Source organism: Uncinocarpus reesii, genomic scaffold (genome assembly GCF_000003515.1).
Source record: "Uncinocarpus reesii 1704 scaffold_1 genomic scaffold, whole genome shotgun sequence".
In the NCBI taxonomy this organism is placed as follows: Eukaryota; Fungi; Ascomycota; class Eurotiomycetes; order Onygenales; family Onygenaceae; genus Uncinocarpus; species Uncinocarpus reesii.
Window position 1 is genome coordinate 6,242,897 of NW_003052500.1, and position 20,772 is coordinate 6,263,668.

At 49.2% G+C, this 20,772-nt stretch overlaps 6 protein-coding genes across 6 annotated transcripts; 3 read left to right on the forward strand and 3 right to left on the reverse strand.

The window, feature by feature from the left end:
• Positions 1-809: 809 nt before the first annotated feature.
• UREG_02359 (uncharacterized protein) lies at positions 810-2,263 on the reverse strand (the record flags this gene model as incomplete). The annotated part of the gene is made up of 4 exons (XM_002542797.1): positions 810-1,252; positions 1,465-1,814; positions 1,896-2,034; positions 2,104-2,263. 4 exons carry the CDS (start codon positions 2,261-2,263, stop codon positions 810-812), a joined length of 1,092 nt encoding a protein of 363 aa, XP_002542843.1.
• A 4,061-nt stretch (positions 2,264-6,324) lies between these two features.
• UREG_02360 (uncharacterized protein) lies at positions 6,325-6,705 on the reverse strand (the record flags this gene model as incomplete). The annotated part of the gene is made up of 1 exon (XM_002542798.1): positions 6,325-6,705. The coding sequence occupies one exon, from the start codon at positions 6,703-6,705 to the stop codon at positions 6,325-6,327; it is 381 nt and encodes a 126-aa protein (XP_002542844.1).
• Positions 6,706-9,880: 3,175 nt separating this feature from the next.
• On the reverse strand, positions 9,881-10,707 carry UREG_02361 (uncharacterized protein; the record flags this gene model as incomplete). Its single annotated transcript, XM_002542799.1, has 2 exons — positions 9,881-10,419; positions 10,479-10,707. 2 exons carry the CDS (start codon positions 10,705-10,707, stop codon positions 9,881-9,883), a joined length of 768 nt encoding a protein of 255 aa, XP_002542845.1.
• Positions 10,708-11,010: 303 nt separating this feature from the next.
• Positions 11,011-12,785, forward strand: UREG_02362 (nicotinate phosphoribosyltransferase; the record flags this gene model as incomplete). The annotated part of the gene is made up of 4 exons (XM_002542800.1): positions 11,011-11,119; positions 11,202-11,285; positions 11,452-11,978; positions 12,045-12,785. The coding sequence occupies 4 exons, from the start codon at positions 11,011-11,013 to the stop codon at positions 12,783-12,785; spliced, it is 1,461 nt and encodes a 486-aa protein (XP_002542846.1).
• Positions 12,786-15,459: 2,674 nt separating this feature from the next.
• UREG_02363 (uncharacterized protein) lies at positions 15,460-17,515 on the forward strand (the record flags this gene model as incomplete). Its single annotated transcript, XM_002542801.1, has 6 exons — positions 15,460-15,694; positions 15,933-15,972; positions 16,005-16,364; positions 16,531-16,926; positions 16,965-17,273; positions 17,347-17,515. 6 exons carry the CDS (start codon positions 15,460-15,462, stop codon positions 17,513-17,515), a joined length of 1,509 nt encoding a protein of 502 aa, XP_002542847.1.
• Positions 17,516-18,922: 1,407 nt separating this feature from the next.
• UREG_02364 (uncharacterized protein) lies at positions 18,923-20,171 on the forward strand (the record flags this gene model as incomplete). The annotated part of the gene is made up of 5 exons (XM_002542802.1): positions 18,923-18,928; positions 19,051-19,156; positions 19,223-19,710; positions 19,768-20,050; positions 20,110-20,171. The coding sequence occupies 5 exons, from the start codon at positions 18,923-18,925 to the stop codon at positions 20,169-20,171; spliced, it is 945 nt and encodes a 314-aa protein (XP_002542848.1).
• Between the last annotated feature and the right edge of the window lie 601 nt (positions 20,172-20,772).

A 20,772-nucleotide genomic window follows, 5' to 3' on the forward strand; every position in this document is an offset into this window, starting at 1 on the left:
CCACTCGCTGATTTGAAGGTATGAGCTTTTGTAGGGGGGCCTTTTGAAACTGCTGATATGGTGGAAAATCGTGGGAGGACGGTAGGTTTGAAGGATTCGAGCGTGCCGGTTACCCCAATTACGGCTTCGAGGAGAGATAATTGCAAAGCAAGGATGGTTGAAAATTCCCCGGAAAAGGGTTCTCGTATATCCCTCGTGGCCTTGATGTTTGCTTTTTGACACGAGGAGAGTGCGCCAATCCCGCCAAAGAGAGACGAAAGGAAGGACAAGGGGTGGCTGCCAGATGGTGATCGGTGTGAGTCTGGTTCTGAAGCGACCGGGTTGGAGAGAGTAATAGGCGGGTTCCAGGGAGGTGTCCAGGCGAAACGGAGATGTTTAAGTAGCAGACAGCACCCAGGACGAAGAGAAGTAACAAGCGAGCAGCGAATTCCTGGCGTGCGAGAGGACCTTGGGGGCACACTGAGCCTTGGGCGTCAACATCATGACTAAGCATGATAGCATTCTGCGCATGAGGACCTTGGGGGAAAGAGTGTGCTGCTTCTGATTGGCTGTGTAGGCTGAGTAATCGTTAAGATAAACCAATCAACGCGCAGAGATTGAAAAATCACGCGTGAGGACCTTGGTGACCGTGCCAAGGGACGAGCCACGTGCCGATGCGCTGATTGGTCCGTCCAGGTTTTCGTCTGAAGTGCAGCGAAAGCATTCCCGCTTTTGGAAGCCAGGTGATCTATTTTGATATCAGAAGGAACAGGGAAGAGAAAAAGAAAACAAATGGCATCCCGCTTGTGCTGCGTGCAAGCGACACCGGGTCAGAGCCCAAGAAAGCTGCCAGCCTCCCCAAAAGCCAACGGTGTTTCGCCGTGTCCCTCGCTGTGAGATCCGTCATGCTCAGTTTGCTCGTCTTCTGTTTTCAAGTCCACCTGAATGAGCCCGGTTTTGAAGAGGTAGAACACAAACATCCCAAGTCCAAAAGTCACTGTTGCCGCAGACGTCAAGGCCTCTCGTTTGTAAGTCTCAGCTAGGGCCGTGACTTCCCCCGCGTCGGGTGACTTCTCCTGGCTCATTTGTCGCAGTCGCCTGCTGAAACGGATATCTTTGACAACCGGAATCGCGTCTGCAATCCCTTCAAGAATTCGCAGCCCAATGCTTCCGAAACTGATCTTCTGAGGCACTTGCCATGGGAGCCGTGAAGCAGGTCCAGTTTGGGGGTCACGAAGCATTGTAACGGCGTCTATTCGGCCTCCGAAACACTCTGTCACAAGCCTTGTTACGTAAGCTGCTAGTCTTGGAGCTTGCGCTTCGATATCGTCTTTGAGCCAAGGGAACGGCAGCTCAGGGAACCAGGGCCAATGATAAATATCTCACGGCGAAACAATCCAAACTGGATGCAATGTTGTCCGAGAGGAGATAGTGCTTATTTCCCAATAGATCTTGTAACGGGGTCCACAAACCGCGCCCGTTAACCCCTTCCCATCGGATCCGGGACTTTTGCGAAGTTTTTATCCAGCAAGCCGCTCACTGTCTGTCGCGGCTTCGTCACCAGACTCTTCGGTATCTGTCCAGCGGCGAGAGCGGTTGCATCCCTTCCTTGCTGCCGTTCCTCTTCCACCACATCTAGATCCAATGACGATAAACCGAGGTGCTCGGTCCTAGCTTTGGCCTGCGATCGCACCTGCGGAGGGATAATCCATTGGTTCGGCCACTGGAGAAGAGTCCCGTATGCAGGCGACGTGACGGAGTGGTAGTTTTCACTGGAAACATAGAGGGAGAGGTCGATGAGCGACTGGCCGTGAAGTTCGAGGAACGACGAGAATCTTCAAAATGAAAACTCACAGCGTCAGTAACGTTAGTCAATGGTAATTGGCTATCACGGCGAAAGAGTTTCCTAAACATACGCAACGCAATCCGCCTGTTCGCTAGGACTTGTCCACTGATCTAAATCCCATTCTCCATCCGAATATTGCTTCAAGAACTCCACGATGTTCCGAAAACCAGTAACCCATCTCGAACCCGTCCATACCGCCGGTAGTTCATCTGTAATGCCGAAGCAACATTCCGTTAGCATTAAATCCTGATTTCAGCAACCCGTTAATATGTGCATACTCGTAGGAACAATCTTGGGATCACTATCTGGCACCAACACCCACTCCTGAGAACAAGTTTTAGGAAGAGCAAAGGTGAAATAGGCAATGGTTGCCAGGCATTGAGCGTCGATCGAAGGTAGACCGAACGCTGGGCCCCAGGTATGGAGTTCCAGGACCATTTCAACTGCGGGCTATTTGTAGCTGCTGATGGCTTTCTTTGCAGAGAAGTGGCTGATTAAATGTCAAAAATCACAACTCTAGAGAAAGTATAGTTATAAATAACTGCATAACCTTTTGAGTGATCCGGAGAGCGAGTGGCCGGTTGTTTCAATTCTGCCGATTTGAGACCGTGTCGTTGCACTAAGATTGGTGCACGTGACTCACGATTTTGCTTCAGATCCAATGGCTATTACACTATGCCGTAGAAGCGATTGAGCACAGTGAAACATTAAGACTACTGAGCTTGTTATTCTCCTCAGTCAATGCATTGTTTCCGAGGCTTGGATAGCTTTTGCTGGCAGAGGGGCGAACGTCAAATCGACATGTGTACATATACGTTGGCGATATCAATTGCTATAAATTCTCTACTGTGCTACTATGCGCCTGTTTAAGTTTTGATGGATAGAGGCTTAGAGCCAGTAAACAGGATCTGACAACTCCCAGTGCGATATAGTATCAGCATTTACTTTGCCATTTCGTCAGGATAACTATGATGATGCACAAGGGCATATGGTAAGCTCCATTGTAGAAAAGAGCAATTCGTATATTCAATTGTCCTCTTGAATTGTTTCATACTGCGTTAACCACATGCAGGCTGATGACACATTACATTAACATTATATGATTTTCCATCTCCGACGGCAAGGAAACAGCGGAACAGGCAGGTGTGCTAAAAAGGGGGAAAACAAGGCACAATCCAACCCGGGGAACCACTCAACATAAGAGTAGGGCAAGGGGATTTTCCAAATGATATCAGTAAGACAAGAGTGAAAAGGAACTGGAAGGTCAAAATCTGAGGTAAAAGGGTAAAAGAAATGATAAAACTCCGGTACCATGGATTAAAAATCAAGTATATAAAGCTTTCGATAATCAACGCAGGGGCCTTTAAAACGCATAACCGAAAGGAAGTTCAACAAGCCAAGCGAGTACATCAACCAGCCAGTGCATAGACCGCAACGAGGCCGATGCAATAGACGAATGCGGGGAGGCATGTGATCGATACAAAAACTCGGCGAGACCCGGGGGCGGAATAGGGAAAAGGACCTCTCCATGCATGCGGAGCCAGAAGCACGCACATCACAATGCGTCGAGCTGGTGCTCAGGCAGTGGGGTAACTATGGGGGAGTTATCGCAGCGGGGTCGCGAAGCAAGGTGAAGACACACTTCCGGACCGCTAATGTGACGCGCGGAACAGGGATTGAGCGGAAGGGCCGCCATGCAGCTACCTCGCTGAGGGTAGATCACTCGAGTTTGGAATCATCAGACGCTATCCGGCCATGAGGGTGATGCCGGCTGTTGGCGACTAATTCATCGAGGGCCGTCCGTAATGTCCTCTCTGGTCGTTTAGGCGGGGATGTAACGTGACAAAAATAGCATCCGAGAGCCCTCGACAGGGAGATGGGTTTGCTAGCTCGAGGAAATCGACACCTGCTTATTTTTTTTTTGGCGAAGTCCAAGAAGAGAAGGGCAAAATATTGGACTAAAGCAGGCCAAGGAGGAAGCAGGGATTAACGGTAGATCATATGATCCCAAGTGGTACCTGACTACCGTCTGCCCCGCCGTCGGGAGTGTGTTACCCGGCCCGAAGTGGATGGTATGGCAAGAATTGCGATCATGTAGTCGACAGGGTGCTGGATATAGAGCTAGAATCTCCAGCTATCCAGCCCCTCTCCACCGTGCTGTTGCTGGGAAACGACACAGCTCAGGGACGATCGTGTGACGTGAGGGTGTGTTGCCGAGATGTAACTCAATGCTGTCCTGCACGAGGTGACAAAAAGCAGTTCGCGGGGAAAAAAGGGAGCCTGGCTTTGCTTTTGTGCAACAGCTTTTGGTACTGCAGATTTCGATTTTGGCTGAAAGGGTCTGATAGGCGGAAAGAAAAGACAGGAACGAAAACGATCAAGGAAATAGACAGGGTATCAGGAGAAAAGACGGCGATTTGCCAGAACATATGAAGCAGCCAGCTGCCAATTGATCGAGATAGCAAGCGGATAGCTCGCTCCATCGAGAGAGTTTAACGGGGATAAGGTCGATATCGGCATCCTAGGGTGCGACTGCCCGTCGGCTGGATGGCTTCGGTTTATTTCGGGATTGGAGGAAGAGGGCCTTTGGGTGGGGGGCCAGGGCAGGGAGGGTATTGAGACGACGAGTACGAAGGCATTGTGAGAATGATTGGTGGTATAAAGAGCTCGAATTGCTCAATTGTTTTGTCTCAACGCTGTTGCCGGGAGAGTCAGGTCGGGTGGTGACTATGGGTGTTGAGACGGGCGTCCGGATGCGAGCTGGCGTGAAGAGGATAGATGGAATGAAGGACAAAGACGAGGCTAGAGCGTTGATTGAGAGCACAAAGCAAAGGATGGAGCTGTGAGACCAAACGAGGGCGAGGAGGGCGAGATATATAGGAATCAAAATTACGGCTCCACCGCCTCGAGAATCGGCATCATCGGTAGGGCTCCCAATATGAGAAGAAGCGTCATAATAATGGCTGGTTAATAATGGACAAGAAAAAAAAATAAAATAATAGGCATAATAAGAAGAAGAACTTGTTTCACAGCCTTTCTTCCCTAGTTCCTCATCCACTTTTTAATTTTGCTCTTCTTTTTTCTGCTTGTTGGGAAGGGATCTGGTTCCAGCGAGCCCACTTAGCCCGGCGCCCCGTGCAAGCCATCCCAGGGCTTAAAGCCCGAATGCTGGGACAACTTGACGCCGCGGTGGATTGGGCAATGGGCGGCTTTCCCTTGCGCCGGCAGCGTTTTTGTTGCTTTTCTTTCTTCTGCTTCTCCAGTTCGCAGTCATAGTCGTATTCCACTTCTGTACGCACGCTGTAAGATGATAAAAATATCAATTCCGTCACATGAGCTCCACACATCCTTGTTCTGAGGTCTTTTTTGCTCAGACCGTCTCTGCTTCTGTCCTCGCTGATGCCGAAGCGGTTTCTGGCTGGTACCTCCCGAACAGTTACCTTGTCTCGTATTTGCGTCTCATAAGACACAGATATTCTGTGCAATGTTCACACACCGACTTCCCCCCCTCTTCCCCGCTTTCTCAGCTTCGTCGTAGCATATCCGAAAGAAGGTTTGGCTTGTTGCTATATTGGTGCAGCGGTATCTTGAAGTCGATGTGAACGACTCCGTTCGTCGTTTTCTGTTTTGGCTGTGTAACAGCAACCCCAGGCCGGAGAACCTGTACAGGGCTGGATATGGCAAGGATTCCTCAAATGGTTCTTGAGGAGCAATCCTGCTGAGAGGGTCCCGGGCCCATCTGGTGGAAGTTGAAGCTACATACGGATGTACAGACATTGCATACATACATGCAGACCTGTCGAATGCTCCCGTCGGAAATCGTGATGATCTCCAGCTCCGGGTTTGATTAGCCGCCTGGGCAGAATGCACATATCCACTTGCAGCATCCCTTTCTCCCACCAAAAGTATCAAAATTCCATGGAGTTTGGATGACAATCTCCTTCTGTCCCGGAGTTGATGAATCATCTTTCCCGGCTTGCCCCCAAACTCAACGGATCACGAGGCTGGTCCTCGTTGGTCGGCCCCTGTCTCACTAAATTAGTTTGATGCAGGGGTTAGTCTTTTGGGAAACAAACGTGGACGCGATCAAACCGGTCAGCCACTATTACGGAGGCCTTGGTGCTTTGACTCGACAGATCCAAAACGATCCCTTTTCCGCGGTCAGCCCGAAGCGATCTCTCGTTATTATTTGGTTTGGATCCGGATTGTCGGGATCATCGTGCTGCAGGTTCTGCAGGAAAGCGGACAAAGAGATGTTGAAACTCTGGGTTTTGATGGCCCATTTCAGCACCAATAGATAGTTCCTTTGCACATCATCAGTCCTTTGGCTACATTTGTTCCAGAAAATTGAATTTTCGTCCAGCATCCATTGGCAATGATTTTGGTTGGATGGGGAATTGAAGATTCCCTTTTCGAACCGCTGGTTCAAGGCAGATTAGCGAATGAAAATCCTGCGCTATGCACAATCTTAAAATTAGCACACAGCCGTTAAGATGGAGTTACGGTATCCGCCAGTCTGAACTCTTCGCATGGAAGTGGCGCGGGTTGGCGCCGGGTGATTCTGTTGAACGATGAAATGCCTTTTTCTTTTTTTTTTTTGTGGAAGGGAGATCTCCTCTTGTGAAGGCCACAACTCTCGGACAGAAGGCAAGTAACCCCAAGAGGGCAACGTGCGCAACCTCGCTGATCAGGTAGCTCCCTGTCGAGTGATGTAACAAATCCGAAATGAGGCTCTTTTCACAAGAAGCCCTCTTGACGTTCATCTCTGGCGCCCTCAGACTTCGGTGTAATTTTCCAATCCTCTTGTGTTCTCCAGGCACCATGGCTGATGTGTGGACGAGATGCACTCCGCTTTTCGTGGCACCCTTGTAGAGTAGCATGTTGCTAGTAGATCCCAGGTGCAACACTTCCTTGTCAACCCAACCATCTCGACTCACTCTGAAATCCAACATCTAACAAAGACAAAGGCTAGCGGCGCTTCAAGTCATACCTGAATGCCAGGATCCAGCGGGGGAAGCAATAATGAAGTCATGAATCGCCTCCCTCAAGAGCGAGTCCCAAAACTCCCCGTTTGTCGTTTCAGATTTGACAACCGTTCAAAGTCAAAAGGGACCGATGAGCCCCGGCGGTAAAATGTCAATGCTGCATTACAACGCTCGGTTTGGGGTTCGCCTCGCTTTTTTGCTATCAGAACCCTCGTCACAGCCGACTCGTCGTGATGGTAATAATACGGAAAACTCTGGATGGTAGTCCATCAGTTGGGAAATAGTTGGAAGCGACTGTACTCCGTACGATGACTTCCACGGTTACGCTTGGAAAACGTGCGGCCCACTTGCACTCTAAAATATAATTTCTTTGTTGCGCTCTCACAGCGCCTTTTTTGGCCCGTCAAGCATCGTGGTTGGGATATCCTGTTGTCAAATTGTTTCATCAGGTGTCACGTTGAGGAGCCTCATCTGAACCTCAAAAATGAAACGGATGTATGGATGTCTCCTGCACGCTGATGAACCTGGCAGTTTGAAAACCTGGATAAAGAGATGAGCTCCCACCAACCTTCTCAGTTGACTACCAAAACAGAGGTTCGAGTGGGGAGTGTCCCCATCAAGTCGGATGGCGGACCGCCCACGAATAAAAACGAATGAACTCCGGATGGAGAGTCGCTCTGCACATTCATCATCCACGGAATCTTGTGGCCAGCGCAATCATATGCCGATGACGTGGTGGAGATCTGAGCTAAGGATGAATGGAAGAGACCCGCAAAAAACGTGGTACCTTAATTCGGACACAAGAAGAGAAGAGCCTCGTCATCAACTCGTTTTCGGTCCTCATCTCGTAATCGCGACGAGGATCTTGTCTGTGTGCTCTGTAGTTTAACTAGGGGTTTCCTTTTCTTTAGACGAGCAGACCCCGAGACGAGTTACGGAGGGCAGACCGCAAGTTCGTTTTGAGACGCCTTTCACGACCTTTCGACACGAGGTCGTCAAATCCAGCCTCATCCCAGAGTAGCGGTTTTCCACTGTTACTCTTGCTGAGCCAATGCAGCGCGGGGATGGCCTGATTTTCAGGCAATTCGTCCCGATCGTGATGTCAGAAATGCAATGCAAAAGAAACTTTTGACTTTGATTCCCGCTTCCCGTCCACGAAATTACAACTTCGCCCTATCGTACCGAGAAGGGCTAAGGTGCAAGAGGGAGAAGTTAGAACGAATGCACCATGATTATCGAGTTAGGATTAGCACCGCGTCCGTGTCCCAAGGATTGCGAATCCCACTCGCATTTCTTTAAATCTTGGTCGTCGTTTGTTCTTCGTTAAACCGGAAGCACTGTGCCAATTGCACAGCTTGGGCAGAGCGTCTCCTCAACGTTTCCTTAGAATATAAAGGTGGCAATCTGGATTCTGGATGACGTTGAATATTTCACAGCTGTCCTCTGCACTCTTGAATGAAATGATACTTAACGAGGCTAACAGGTTCATCGTTCCCGGTTTGTGCCCCGCGGCGCCTATCTGGCCAAACCCTTGAAACTGGGCTTGGCCGCTAGACGGGATGGAATCCGCCTGCAATTGCTCATCCGGGGTTGGATTGACGCTCGTTTCTTCGGCAAAAACTAATATATTAATAACACCACATATTCTGTGCCTCGAAAACATCATAGTCCCGTTTCGGATGAGGAGCTAACCGTGCGATAGAGGCCCCATTTGACTGCTCCTCCAGGCTTCCCGTGAGGGGCCGTCGTGCCACTATCGATGTCATGCATGAGATAGTGAGTTCTTTTTCCCCAGGAAGCATGGCCAACCTGGGGATGGAGCAGTCAATGCACGAGTAGCGCACTGTCTGTTCTGTGATGCTCGACCAAACTTAGTTTGGTATCAAGTTATGGCTGGCTTCAATTGAAAGCGAAAGGGCCTAGAACGCGGTATGACCTCGTCGAAAGAGCATTCTGCTGGCATGGCGCCGGCGATGCTGAAGTGAAGTCGAACGGTGCATGAACTGAGATCCAAAGAACTACTTTACCCAATCGGGTGAAAACAACCCCGTTAAAAGGTTACATACGGTCGACGCCACCACATTATCGACTTTAAGATGGTTCAAAAGCTCGAAAAGATACTCAGGTACGCCTGTTTCGTGCATCTTGCTTTGTGGACTGGCTTCCGTTTGCCAGTCGTTAGTTCCCGCAGCCCCTCCTTGTTCCAACTCGAGCCTCGCAAGGTCAACGGATACGAGCAGCCACTTCAGACCTGGCGCCAAATACCCGGCCGAACAAGCAAATCCCATGTTGCCGTCCTTCGCTGAGGGATGATATGCTGACATGGATACATGGATGGTGAGCAAAATGTCAGGAAAATGCATGTTGTGCATGATGCTAGGGGACAACGTGGAAGCCTCGCCGATGCAGGGGATAAAATCGCCTATCAGCTTTTTGAAATTCTGAAATTGCGATAATAATAACTCATGAGATACTAGGATTTTGCGAACTAATTTTGCAAGAGATATTGTCTTTTATTTTATTTTTGTGCTGTCCGCGGTGCGTTGTTGAGTACAAGCAGTTTCGCTTGAATCCCTGCTCTCAGACAACATGTTTGAGGCTGAGGGGAGTCCGGGCCACGGAATTTTGCGAATGTCTGATTTTTCATGTTATTCTTCTAGCTGTTCAAGGATTCCCGTTCACATGGAAATTATGGGAACGAAAAAGCGGTGACATCAGACGGATTGTTACCTGTTCTGAGTTTCATTCAAGTCCACACAGACTCAGCGGTGAGGCACCAAGACGGGCCGCTAAACAGAGGGGCCAAGCGCAGTCTTGAATCGCAAGATTTCCTTTACAGTGGCTGGACTATTGCAATACTAACGCACGTGAAAGCTCAGAGTCACAGAGATATCAGCATAAGGAAGAAAGCTCACAGATGGCAGCGGACCGAGTTCCGTTCAGCTATTTCCTGGCATCGGTACCAAATGACTGCAGGGGTTGTGCCAGGCTAGGCTGAGAAATAATAGCCAGCATGGGAAGGCCGACGGGGTGAATGGGAGGAAAATCGTTTTCAAGATCGCCCTCTTGGTCACCCCTCTCCATATTCTTGAGGCGCCTGAGTGCAAATCCACTCCTCCATCAGAGCCTGGTTCGATGACTCATTACCCGTCTTCGCAGGCTTGGATTTGTCTCGACGGGAAACTAAAAGGCATAATATCCAGCCCCAGATATTGAATCCTTCGTAACTGGTGGTCATGCTCATCTTCTTCTCTTCTTGTGGAACAGTTTCTGCCGGCGTTTCGGCCTTGTTTCGTTTCGTTGGGGGCATCGAGGTTTCTTCTGTCTCTCCGGTTGACGAAACTTGGCGTCGACGCCGGCGACGATGGGAAGGTGTTGGTGCCTCTACAGCTTCTGGTTGAGCTTCGGGGATATCGTATAGGCTAAGAGGGGCGCTCTCCTCCAGAATACGGACCGGTTGTTCACCGTCGTCGGGGATGTTGATAGGGATAGCGCTGTTTCCGGTTAAGCCACTACTTATGTTTTCATGGCCTTTGAACGATCTATGTCTCGTTGCGACCGCGTGACGCGTTCCCGTTTCACGTAAGAATAGAGAGACTTCAAATTCATCTTTCACGAAATGTTAGCCCCTCCCGAATGCACCATCGACAACCTGTAGAAAGACAAACCTTCGACCAAGACATCTTTCACGGGTCGGCTCTTCTTCTTCGCCCTTGCTCTTTCATTTTCTTCGCGGAGTTTAGGCAGCACCAAAGGTTGGATGCTCTTAAACACGCGTGGAAGAACTGGGTCGCGTGAATCCAACAGCCAACGAGAATCAGCGGGATTCTCCAAATAAATTCGACATTCCAGCACCGAGTATTTGCTGATTCGCAGATATCGTCGAATGGGTGCCATCTTGTACTGTGCTGGCGGAACGATTTCCTCAATCCTGGCAACACAGGGCAGTTCGAAGTTGTCTTAAGATTCCGATGCACAGGCCAGTGCAAACAGTGCAAACAACAGGCATCCTCCGCCGTCTTATGTCATGCTTGGATTGATGTGTGGGGGATGGAGGGAACTTCTTTGACGATGGGATAACAGTCTGTGCATAAGCGGAATTGGTATTTCCAGGTTTATTACTTGCTCTTGTCTGCTCAGTCTGCGTTGATATTAGGCGGATCGTGCGAAACAACCGCCTCGGAGTTCTGATTGATCGTCATGGGATCCGATAGAGAACCGCTCCCGGAGGGGATATTCTCGCTGTTGGATACGGATTTATACAAGTTGACGATGCAATGTGCCATTCTCAAATATTTTCCTAGTGCAGGTGGGTGATATGGCTGCTTCTTCTGCTTTCCCTTGTGTTGCTATTGAAAGCTGACTCCAAGTGATTCACACTATGTGAACAGAGGTTACTTATGCCTACACGAATCGTACCAAGCATATGAAATTTACCAGAGAAGCGTATAGATGGTTAAAGGCACAAATAGATAGTGAGTATTCCGGAGAGCCACATTGAAAAGACCAGACCGGGCCTAGATAGCTAATCGAGACCGAGTATGTTAGAATTCTCGAATATTTCATTAACGTCCGATGAGCTGCAGTTCCTTAAAACACACTGTTCATACCTCAACCATGCTTATCTACGTTACCTCTCAGAATTTCGCTTCAACCCATCGAAGCAAGTAGATATTGCCTTCGTACCACTGAACGATACCGGTGCCGATTCGGACCTGGGCGATGTCACAATGTCGATTAAAGGCCTCTGGGTCGAAACTATCCTCTATGAGATCCCACTACTTGCAATAACTAGCGAAGCATACTTTAAATGGTGCGATCGTGACTGGGACTACCATCAACAAGAAGAGAAGGCATTCCGTAAAGGTTGTACGCTATTAGAGCATGAGTGCATCTTTTCTGAGTTCGGCAGTAGAAGAAGGCGAGACTACCATACGCAGGACCTGGTACTGCGGGGGCTGTGTCGTGCTGCTGAAAAAGCTCGCGAAGAGGGTTGGAAAGGATCGTTATCAGGAACCAGCAATGTTCATTTTGCAATGAAGTACGGCCTAGAGCCGGTTGGCACTGTTGCTCATGAGTGGTATATGGGCTTAGCGGCCATCACTGACAACTATGAAAATGCCAATGAGCTTGCGCTGAGATACTGGCTTGGCTGTTTTGGTGAGGGGGTAAGTCGATTTATCTCATATTTATCACAACTCGTTGATGAGGAATGAACTGAGGCAAATTGTCAGGTACTCGGAGTCGCATTAACGGACACGTTCGGGACGCCCGTGTTCCTAGACGCCTTTAGCAAGCAGATACCGATGTACACGGCGGCTGCTCAAGGCCCAGATAGCGGGCTGCCGTCGACCACCAATAACCAAAACGAAACCGGAGGCCTGGCCGAAACCCAACCGCCAATTGCTGCCCCGATCGGACATGGTGGCGGCGAATCCAAGAAAACATATGCAGAGGTTTTCACCGGCGTACGACAAGATTCAGGAGACCCAGTGTATTTTGTCAAGATGGTCAAGGACTTTTATGATAAACAAGGAATTAAAGACAAAAAGACAATCGTCTTTTCCGATTCTTTAAATATCCAACTGTGCTTGGATTATAAGGTCATTGCAGAAGAAGCTGGATTCCGTCCTGTCTTTGGCGTTGGGACGTTTCTCACTAGTGAGTCCACCGTCTTTTTGTCGTTAATACCAACTCATGTTGTTGGCTCCGACTTTATGATTAAGGCTGACACATCCGATTGTTCCATAGATGATTTCACAAATTTATTTGACGGCAAGAAATCCGTACCGCTCAATATTGTGATCAAGGTGTCCAGTGCTGGCGGGAGACCGGCAGTGAAGCTAAGCGACAACCTGGGCAAGAATACCGGGGACACCCATACCGTGGTCGAAGTTAAAAAACGCTTGGGTTATGTAGAGCATGACTGGGAAAACGGGGACGAAACTCGGCGTTGGGGTAAAAAAGGGGAGTAGGACAATGTCTGTGACAGTTCTGTATAAGCATTCCTTAATAGACATATCCGAAGGGTGAGCATGGATTAGATATTGTAATTTATATTGCACTTCAAGTTAGAGCGTTCTGGTACCCTGTTGCGCTGAAATAGGTATATGTAGTGAATCTGAACTAGCATCCACTATGCCAGAGTGGTTTCAAAACTTGCTTTCCGAAATAATTAACTCTTGGTACAAAAGCTGATAGGAAATTAGAACTCCCTTGAGCACATCAATGCTCCTGCTTGGCGACCAATTGCTGGCCCAGCAAACAGGTCATCACTTCCAGGAGAGTGCAGGTTCCCAATATAAGATTTGCATTCGGGGTCTCTGCTCCAAAGTTAGCATTCCTCTTTCTCCGTTTGTCAGGCCCAGATGGGTAGCTAGACCATGGGGGAGCTCAGATCCAGGGATAAAATGACCTTAGAACAAAACAGTGATACCCTTGTTCAATTATGATCGAACCAAGATGATGGGTGCTGCAGTAGCTGACTCAAATTGAATATCCAAGCAATGAGCAAGATGAGAGGCATACAACTGTTCCCCAAGTGCACTGCACTTGCTGTCTGCCTCGATGCTGCTGTTTTGGCCTATATATTGGCTGTTTGAGAAAATCCAGATCTGCACAGAGTTAGGAATCTGCAAAAATAACGGAGTGGGCGAAGCACATTACCTTTGCTTGGATTCTGGGGAGGTTCTCTACTGATGTTGCCATCGTAGACGAGACGAGCATGGCCACGAGGCCCCTAAGCATCAGGACGCAGAGAGAGAGCATTTTTTCTTTCTTTTTGTTGAAATCGCACCCGACTAGAAGGCCCCTGTAGACGTGTTGGACTCGAGTTTGGCTGGCATTGGATATTGTCTGTCTGCGTCGCGAAAACCCAAGGTGTTGCCGCCGATTCATCCCGATCCCAGTTCCATGCACGTTGTATCACCTCAAGAGCAAAAAGGTCAATCCGGCCCAATCGGAGAAACTTGCGGCTTGACAGTCTGCGCCGCTGATATCAATGCTGCTGGCATCCCAAAGTAGAATTGAGGCACACATTGCCACGCAGACATGACATGAATCTGGCCCTATACGAAAGCCGACTCTGGCCTATTGTTCTTCTATACTTCGTGCTGGGCGGATTTCAAATATCTCCTCGCATCTCCGCGTTGTGCTTTGCCGCCAATAGCAATGAAATAAGGTTGGAATCATTGGCTTCTGGGTGGACGTTCCCAAGGACGGCTTCTGCTGTTGGTTCGCAGTTCCGTGGGTTGACCAGCATGATGCATATATGCACAGGTCATCGACAATCCCATTCATCACAATTGGATACCGACAATATGGCTCCCAAAAAGGCTCCGATGACAGTTAGCCTATCATCGTAATAATATTGCTGTTAGCGACGGGGAGTTGGCGGGATTTAAAAGTATTCCCTGCTAGAATGCGGGCGGGTGAGCGCCAATCTCCCTTGTTCCTCAGTCCTGCAGGGTCAATCTTCGGTCAACTTGCAAGCACGGCGCATGTGCAAGGGTAGGATTTGGACGATGTGCTCTTCGAAAAAGGGTAGCAGATCGCGGCGGCTTTCTCTTTCTGTCTGTCTTCGAACTGGGGCGTGTTCATGGATGTAAAGTGAAAAAGAGTACTCCGTACTCTCTGTGTAGTACATCAACGAGGAGTTCGCAACACCGCATCAACTGACAGAATGAATAGTGAATTCTTCAAGCCACCGGCCTTGTTGACAACGTGCTGTCGCATTTTCCAACAGGGGCGAAGACCCCATGCCTTGAGTCGCGGAAACCCCGCAACAGCCATCACTTTTGCCCAAGATTCAGATGAAAATACCGCCAGTCAAGGACCCCCATCCCGTTCCTTTTTCCTTGTCCTGGGGGCCAGTAGTTCGAAGCGCTTATGCATCTGGCAATGAGAGCAACGCTTTGGTTTCCTTCTTAGATGCAGGCCGGGCATTTCATTGTTGCGATCATCGGGGCATTCCACGTCACCCCCGTCTCCTCGCCAGCGGGTCTGAATAATAGCCGTTTTGTCGGTGAATAAAATTGTACCAGTTCAAGTTGCCAGGCCACGATCATCGATCTCTATAACGTATCTTGTAGTTGACGAATACATACCCGCGTCAGGGTGTAGGAGTGCTTTACTGATTTGGAGCGAATGGCCTGCGAGGCGACAACAGCACAAACTAGAGTGACAAGTAGCCGGGGTCCCTCCGCATGCAGAATTGGCGACAGGCTACCCATCCGCGATGTACTGCCAGTTATGCTGTAAAGGGTAGCTCGCTAGGTACAGTCGGGCTTCAATTGCCGCCACAATTCCTTGCGTTTCCAACTGCAGTGCCGGCCTGGGTCTTAGAAGGGTTGTCGCTGCGTGGGATTCATCCCTGGACAGAGTAGTGACAAATGCACGGCTTTCTTCAAGGGTGATGATTTCTCGTCAATTTTTCCCGCTCCAGAGCGTTTGGCCGTTCTCCCCGTCTTTTTAGTTAACTAGTCGGGATGGAGCCGAAACGGCATCACTGCGCATGCACCTATGAGAATGCAGCCCCAGAGTTCGGTTCGCGGAGCTTGTCGCAATAGTACTTATTAGGCCACAGTGCTGCCCATCATGCGATCCGTCCCTTTGTCCCCATCCTTTGCCAGGTTGGCGCAGCTTGACAGAATGGCCCTGCTGACGGACCTTGGGCAGTTTGTTGCACAGCATCCTTATGTGGTGCTGTGCCTACTGCTGGTTTCTTTCTTCTCTGGCCGTTCGATCTATAGATTATACTTCCATCCCCTTGCGAAATTTCCTGGTCCGAAGCTGGCGGCAGTCACGCTCTGGTACGAATACTATTATGATGGAATCAAGGGCGGCCAGTATACCTTTGAGATTCTGCGCATGCACGAGAAATATGGTATGTCTCTCCACTGTCGTCTGATGGGTTCTCCCGTAACTTGAGCTTGGTTTGGAATCCAGGACCGATTATCCGCATTAGCCCCCATGAGCTCCATGTGAACGATCCGGCGTTCATAGACACCCTTTACGCCGGGAGTGGGAAGCGTAGGGATAAATATCCCTATTATGCGCTTCAGTTTGGGTACGTAAACCCCCTTATTAGCTCCAGCATACGATGCCTACTAATCTCTTAACAGGCTCCCTGGAGTGGGTTAAACAAATCCCCGAGTCTCACAGGTCATGCTAATCTAGGCCATCCGAATATAGAGCCTATTCGGAACATCGGATCATGATCATCACCGACTACGCCGTTCCGCCCTCAGGCGATTCTTCTCGAAAGCGTCTATCACACAACTAGAACCACTTATCGCGAAGAAGATTCGGGACATGTGCGCCATCATTGAAACCCATGCAGGCACTGGTAAACCTGTCGCCATATCGGAGGCATTCAGCTGTCTTTCGAGCGATATCGCTACGGAATATGCCTTTGGACGAAGCACGAACTTCATTTCCCCTGACAACCCAAAGTTCGAGAAGAATTTCCGCCGTACCATCGAGACTGGTTCAATGGTGGCGACACATTCGAAGCAGTTCCCGTGGATCCGGCCTCTGTCTAAGATGATACCGATGTATGTGAATTCTGGCTAATGGCCTTGACGGTTCATTGCACATTCTGAAATATATCACAGACCTGTCCTTAGGATGTTAGACGAAGGCCTTGCGGCATGTATGATCTTTCAATTGGTATGAGCCATGGTATTGCTCCAGTCTAGGCAATGATTTATACTGATATAGCGCCCAGGGGGTCGGAGAGCAGGTGAAAGCTCTCATGGACAGAACGGCTAGCGGGAAAGAAGAGGGAGGCAACACCATCTTTCATGAGCTCCTTTCGGGACAGCTTCCTCCCCAGGAAAAAACCTTTAAACGACTCGAAGAGGAAGGCCAATTAATCGTTGGCGCTGGAACCGAAACAGTGGGATGGGGTACGTCTTGTCCAACCCAGCAGTCATACATGTCTCTAAACCATATTGCAGCTCTTTCCGTGACGATATTTTATCTTTTATCCCAACCAGAAACTTTCGCCAAGTTGCGCGGGGAGCTTGAGGAGGCTATCCCAGACCCATCCATCCTTCCGCCGGTAACGGTATTGGAGAATCTTCCCTATTTGATAAGTACCCCTATTCCTCCTGTGTACTTGACAGAAAGCAACTGACTGTAAAGCTTTACAGCGCAGTCATCGCAGAAGGATTGCGCTTATCGTACGGAGTTGTCTCCCGTTCTCAGCGCATCTCGCCTCATGAACCGCTCATATTCAAGCCGGGACCGAATTACCAGAAAGGCTGTACTGAATATGTGATTCCTCCCGGACAGCCCGTGGGAATGTCCTGTTATATAACTCATCATGACCCCGAATTGTTCCCGGATTCCCGCAATTTCAAGCCTGAGCGGTGGCTGGACAACGAGGGGAAACGACATCGGCATCTAGACCCTTATTTGATGTCGTTCTCCAAAGGTTCCCGGCAATGTATTGGCATTAAGTATGGATCCTTTCCCCCCCGATTTGACTGATAGTGTTGTAGTCATCCTGGCTAATATGGTATGACTGAATAGTCTTGCATATGCAGAGTTGTATCTTGTGATGTCGGCGGTGATTAGAATTTTTGGCGATCGTTTTAAGCTGTTCGAAACTACACTGAAAGAGGTGGAAGCCAAAAGTGACTATTTCTTACCGATTCCCGAGAGCGAGAAGGGAATTCGGGTTCTGGTGCGAGCAAAGTGAACTTGTAAAGCGCCTTTTTGATGTTTCTTTATACAATAAATGTGCTCTTGGGAGTTGGAAATGGGGTCGGGACACGGCTTTCCTGTTTGCATATCGAGTCGGGCTGAAATAATACTAAATGAGACTACCTGTGTCCATGGGATTGTGTCTACTGCAAGTCGGTCTCTTGTCTGTATTATCATTGTCATAAGCGTTCGAAGGCAGGCAGGGGCACGCACATCCCATCCAAGAGGGCTTGTATCCAAAAGAAGTGCGAGCCTGTCCAGGTTAAGCATTGAAGGCTTCAATGCCCCGGAGATATCGGACTTGAGTGAAGGACTACTATTATTAGACCAGTGCGTGGTACGGAGTAATTGAAATGCGTTTGTGATTGGTGGAGTGAAGCGTCAACTCAAGTCTTCACCGTGTTCTTGAGGCCCAGACGAAAGTTCGTAGTGCAAACTTGACGTCCCTCAATTGGTTGTCAATATTAGAGCAGGAACAGGGAACCCCGGAGGCGTTTATGGGATCGACGGGCGGTTGTATGTGTGTACTCGGTCCAGTGGGCAGCGGTTGAATGGGTTTTTCAGACCCCACCGTAGAACCAAGGGCAGGCTCGAGATCTCGAAATGTAAGTCAGCGGCGAGGAGAAGAGAGAGAGATGGGTGGCACCGATTTCGTTCCTCAACCCCCGCCTTTCTCTTCGAATCATGCAACTGGGGGACACAATTGAGACTCTTCTCCACGAAAGATGTTGCCTGAACCGTTTGACGATGTTGGATCTGATGCGTGATGCTGCCCCAGCCGCACTGGATTAGCTAATCCCAACGCACAGCCCTACTGGCCAACCAGCGACTAGGCCCATACCGGTTAGCGCAGCGCCCGATCGGTCGCTGACAGACCCACTTTGACCCATCTGCCTTGGCAGCTAAGCCGGATTGGGCCGGCTGAAGTTGGCTCGCTGTATTGGCGTAATTTTCAGGGCGGTTTTGCCGCGTCACAGGCCGTAACTTTGCGAAACTCCTTTTCAACCTTCGCGCTGCTCAACTTCATCCCCCATCGTCAGCTCATTATCTTTCTTCGCTCTTCACCCATCTCAGTTTCTTTATCCTTCTCACAAGCCTCGGGCCTACATCTTGCTGCGAGACGGGGCTTCTTCTCTTCTGGAGGGACCTTGTTGACACTTTTCGACTCCCTCTTCTTTCTCTTCTCTTTCCCGCACCTGGTTTCACTCGCTTCTCCTCCCTTTGCGGGATTTCGTCTTCCATCTCTTGTTCTCGACCGCACGAACGGCTTTCTTGCGCTTTTGGGTAGAGGAAGTTCATTAATCTTGGCTTGGAAGTTTTCGTCGGAACCAGCCCCTTTAATACCCCTTTCGCTTCGGCTAAATCTCTTTTTTCCTCATCCAGTCCTCATCCAGTCGACAAAATGAGTGTAAGTCTTGCTGATACAGAGTTAACTTGAATATGATATTCTCGCTATCTCGTGGGCCGTCGAATTGCGAAATTGGGCCCCTGCATTATGGATTATAGACTGACTTGCGTGGCCTGTTTTAGCGACCAGGTTATAACAACGAAGGCTATGGCTACGGCCAATATGACCCCTATTCAGCGCGTCAAGATCATTACAACCAAGGTGGCTATGAGAGCCAATCCAACTATGGTACGCCAGGAACTACAGCCTGCTGAATCGTTGTCGAACACCACCCGTAGTCTAATGTTCTGATAGAGATGAGCCCTATGCCCACCAATCCTTCCTACGGCCAATCCAGCGCTCCGGATCCGAATGCGATCTTGAATCAATGCCGAGACATTGACAATGGCATCAATGACGTTGAAAGCTATATTGCCCAAATTGATACTTTGCATAAGCGCCTGCTCAGTGACGTCGACCCGGTACGGGAAAACGCGATTCGCGCGGAGGCGGATGAGTTGGCTACACAGACAAAGAGTCTTTATCGCAACCTTATTGAGCGCATGAAGACCATCAAGCGCATGCCCGATGCCGGAAGCCCACGCAATGCACCGCAAATTGGGAAGGTGGAACGAAGATTGAAGGCGGCTGTCGAACAGTATCAACAGGTTCAACAGTCGTTCAGGAAGGAATCCGAGACCCAGATGGCTAGACAGTACAGGATAGTGAGACCCGATGCCACTGAACAGGAGGTTCAGGAGGCCGTTCGAGATACCTCAAACCAGCAGATTTTCAGCCAAGCTGTAAGTTCATTGTATAAATATTGATCTCGGACTAGCTAGCTAACCCTGATTGTACAGTTGATCCAAAGCGACAGGCGGGGCGATGCGCAGAAGGTATCGCAGATGGTCCGGGCGAGACACGAGGAGATCCAAAAGATCGAAAGAGACTTTGTTGAATTAGCGCAAATGTTCCAGGATCTCGATGCTCTAGTCGTCCAGCAAGAGGCTGCTGTTACTCAGATTGACGAAGCGGGTGAACAAGTTTTTGCGAATGTTACCAAAGGCAATGAACAAATTGGTGAAGCCATCAAGAAGGCCCGTTCTCGCAACCGCAAAAAGTGGTGGTGCCTCCTCATCTCTCGTGAGTATTTGACCATCTCCAACGGTTTAGATTCACAGGCTAACTAGATTGTGCGATAGTTCTCATCATCATTATCATCGTGGTTGTGGTTGTGGTTGCCGTCCTCGTTACTAAAAAATAGTAAACCACGTATATACGGCCCCAGGTGTATCATCCTACATGCAAATATTTCTTTCCGTTGTTCTTTCTTACGGCTTGTTTGGAAAAGGAAATTGGCTTGGACCCACGGATATTTGTATTTTCGAAGGCTGGTGCATCAGATATCCGCATTCTACACCCGGACTTTCAGCAAATCCCCCGGTTTTTGGTTGCTTGGTACCCTCATTCTCATCTATACCCCCGACCCGCCCTTTTTGCAATAGAATATAATCCTACCACTATCAGTGTCAATCTTTTCTTCGCATCTCCTTACCAATGTCTTCCAAACTGGGACTGACCTAAAAAATTACTACACTCGTTTCTTTTCCTTTTCCTTCGAGTTTGTTCATTTTGCGCCATTGGCTTATGGGCCTTGCGTTTCTCTTCTGTTGGGAGTTGTGTTTTGTTCTACAATCTTATAATCTTGGACCCCCTCCGTCTGCTTTTTGAGCTCATTGCTATCCAGCTCCTGTATTAAATCGTTTTACTCATTATTTGGCGATGATCATTGTTATTTGTTGATTTGCATAGTAGTCTCAACGAAACCTGGATTTTATCCTTGATGCTGGATAGTGATTTATGAA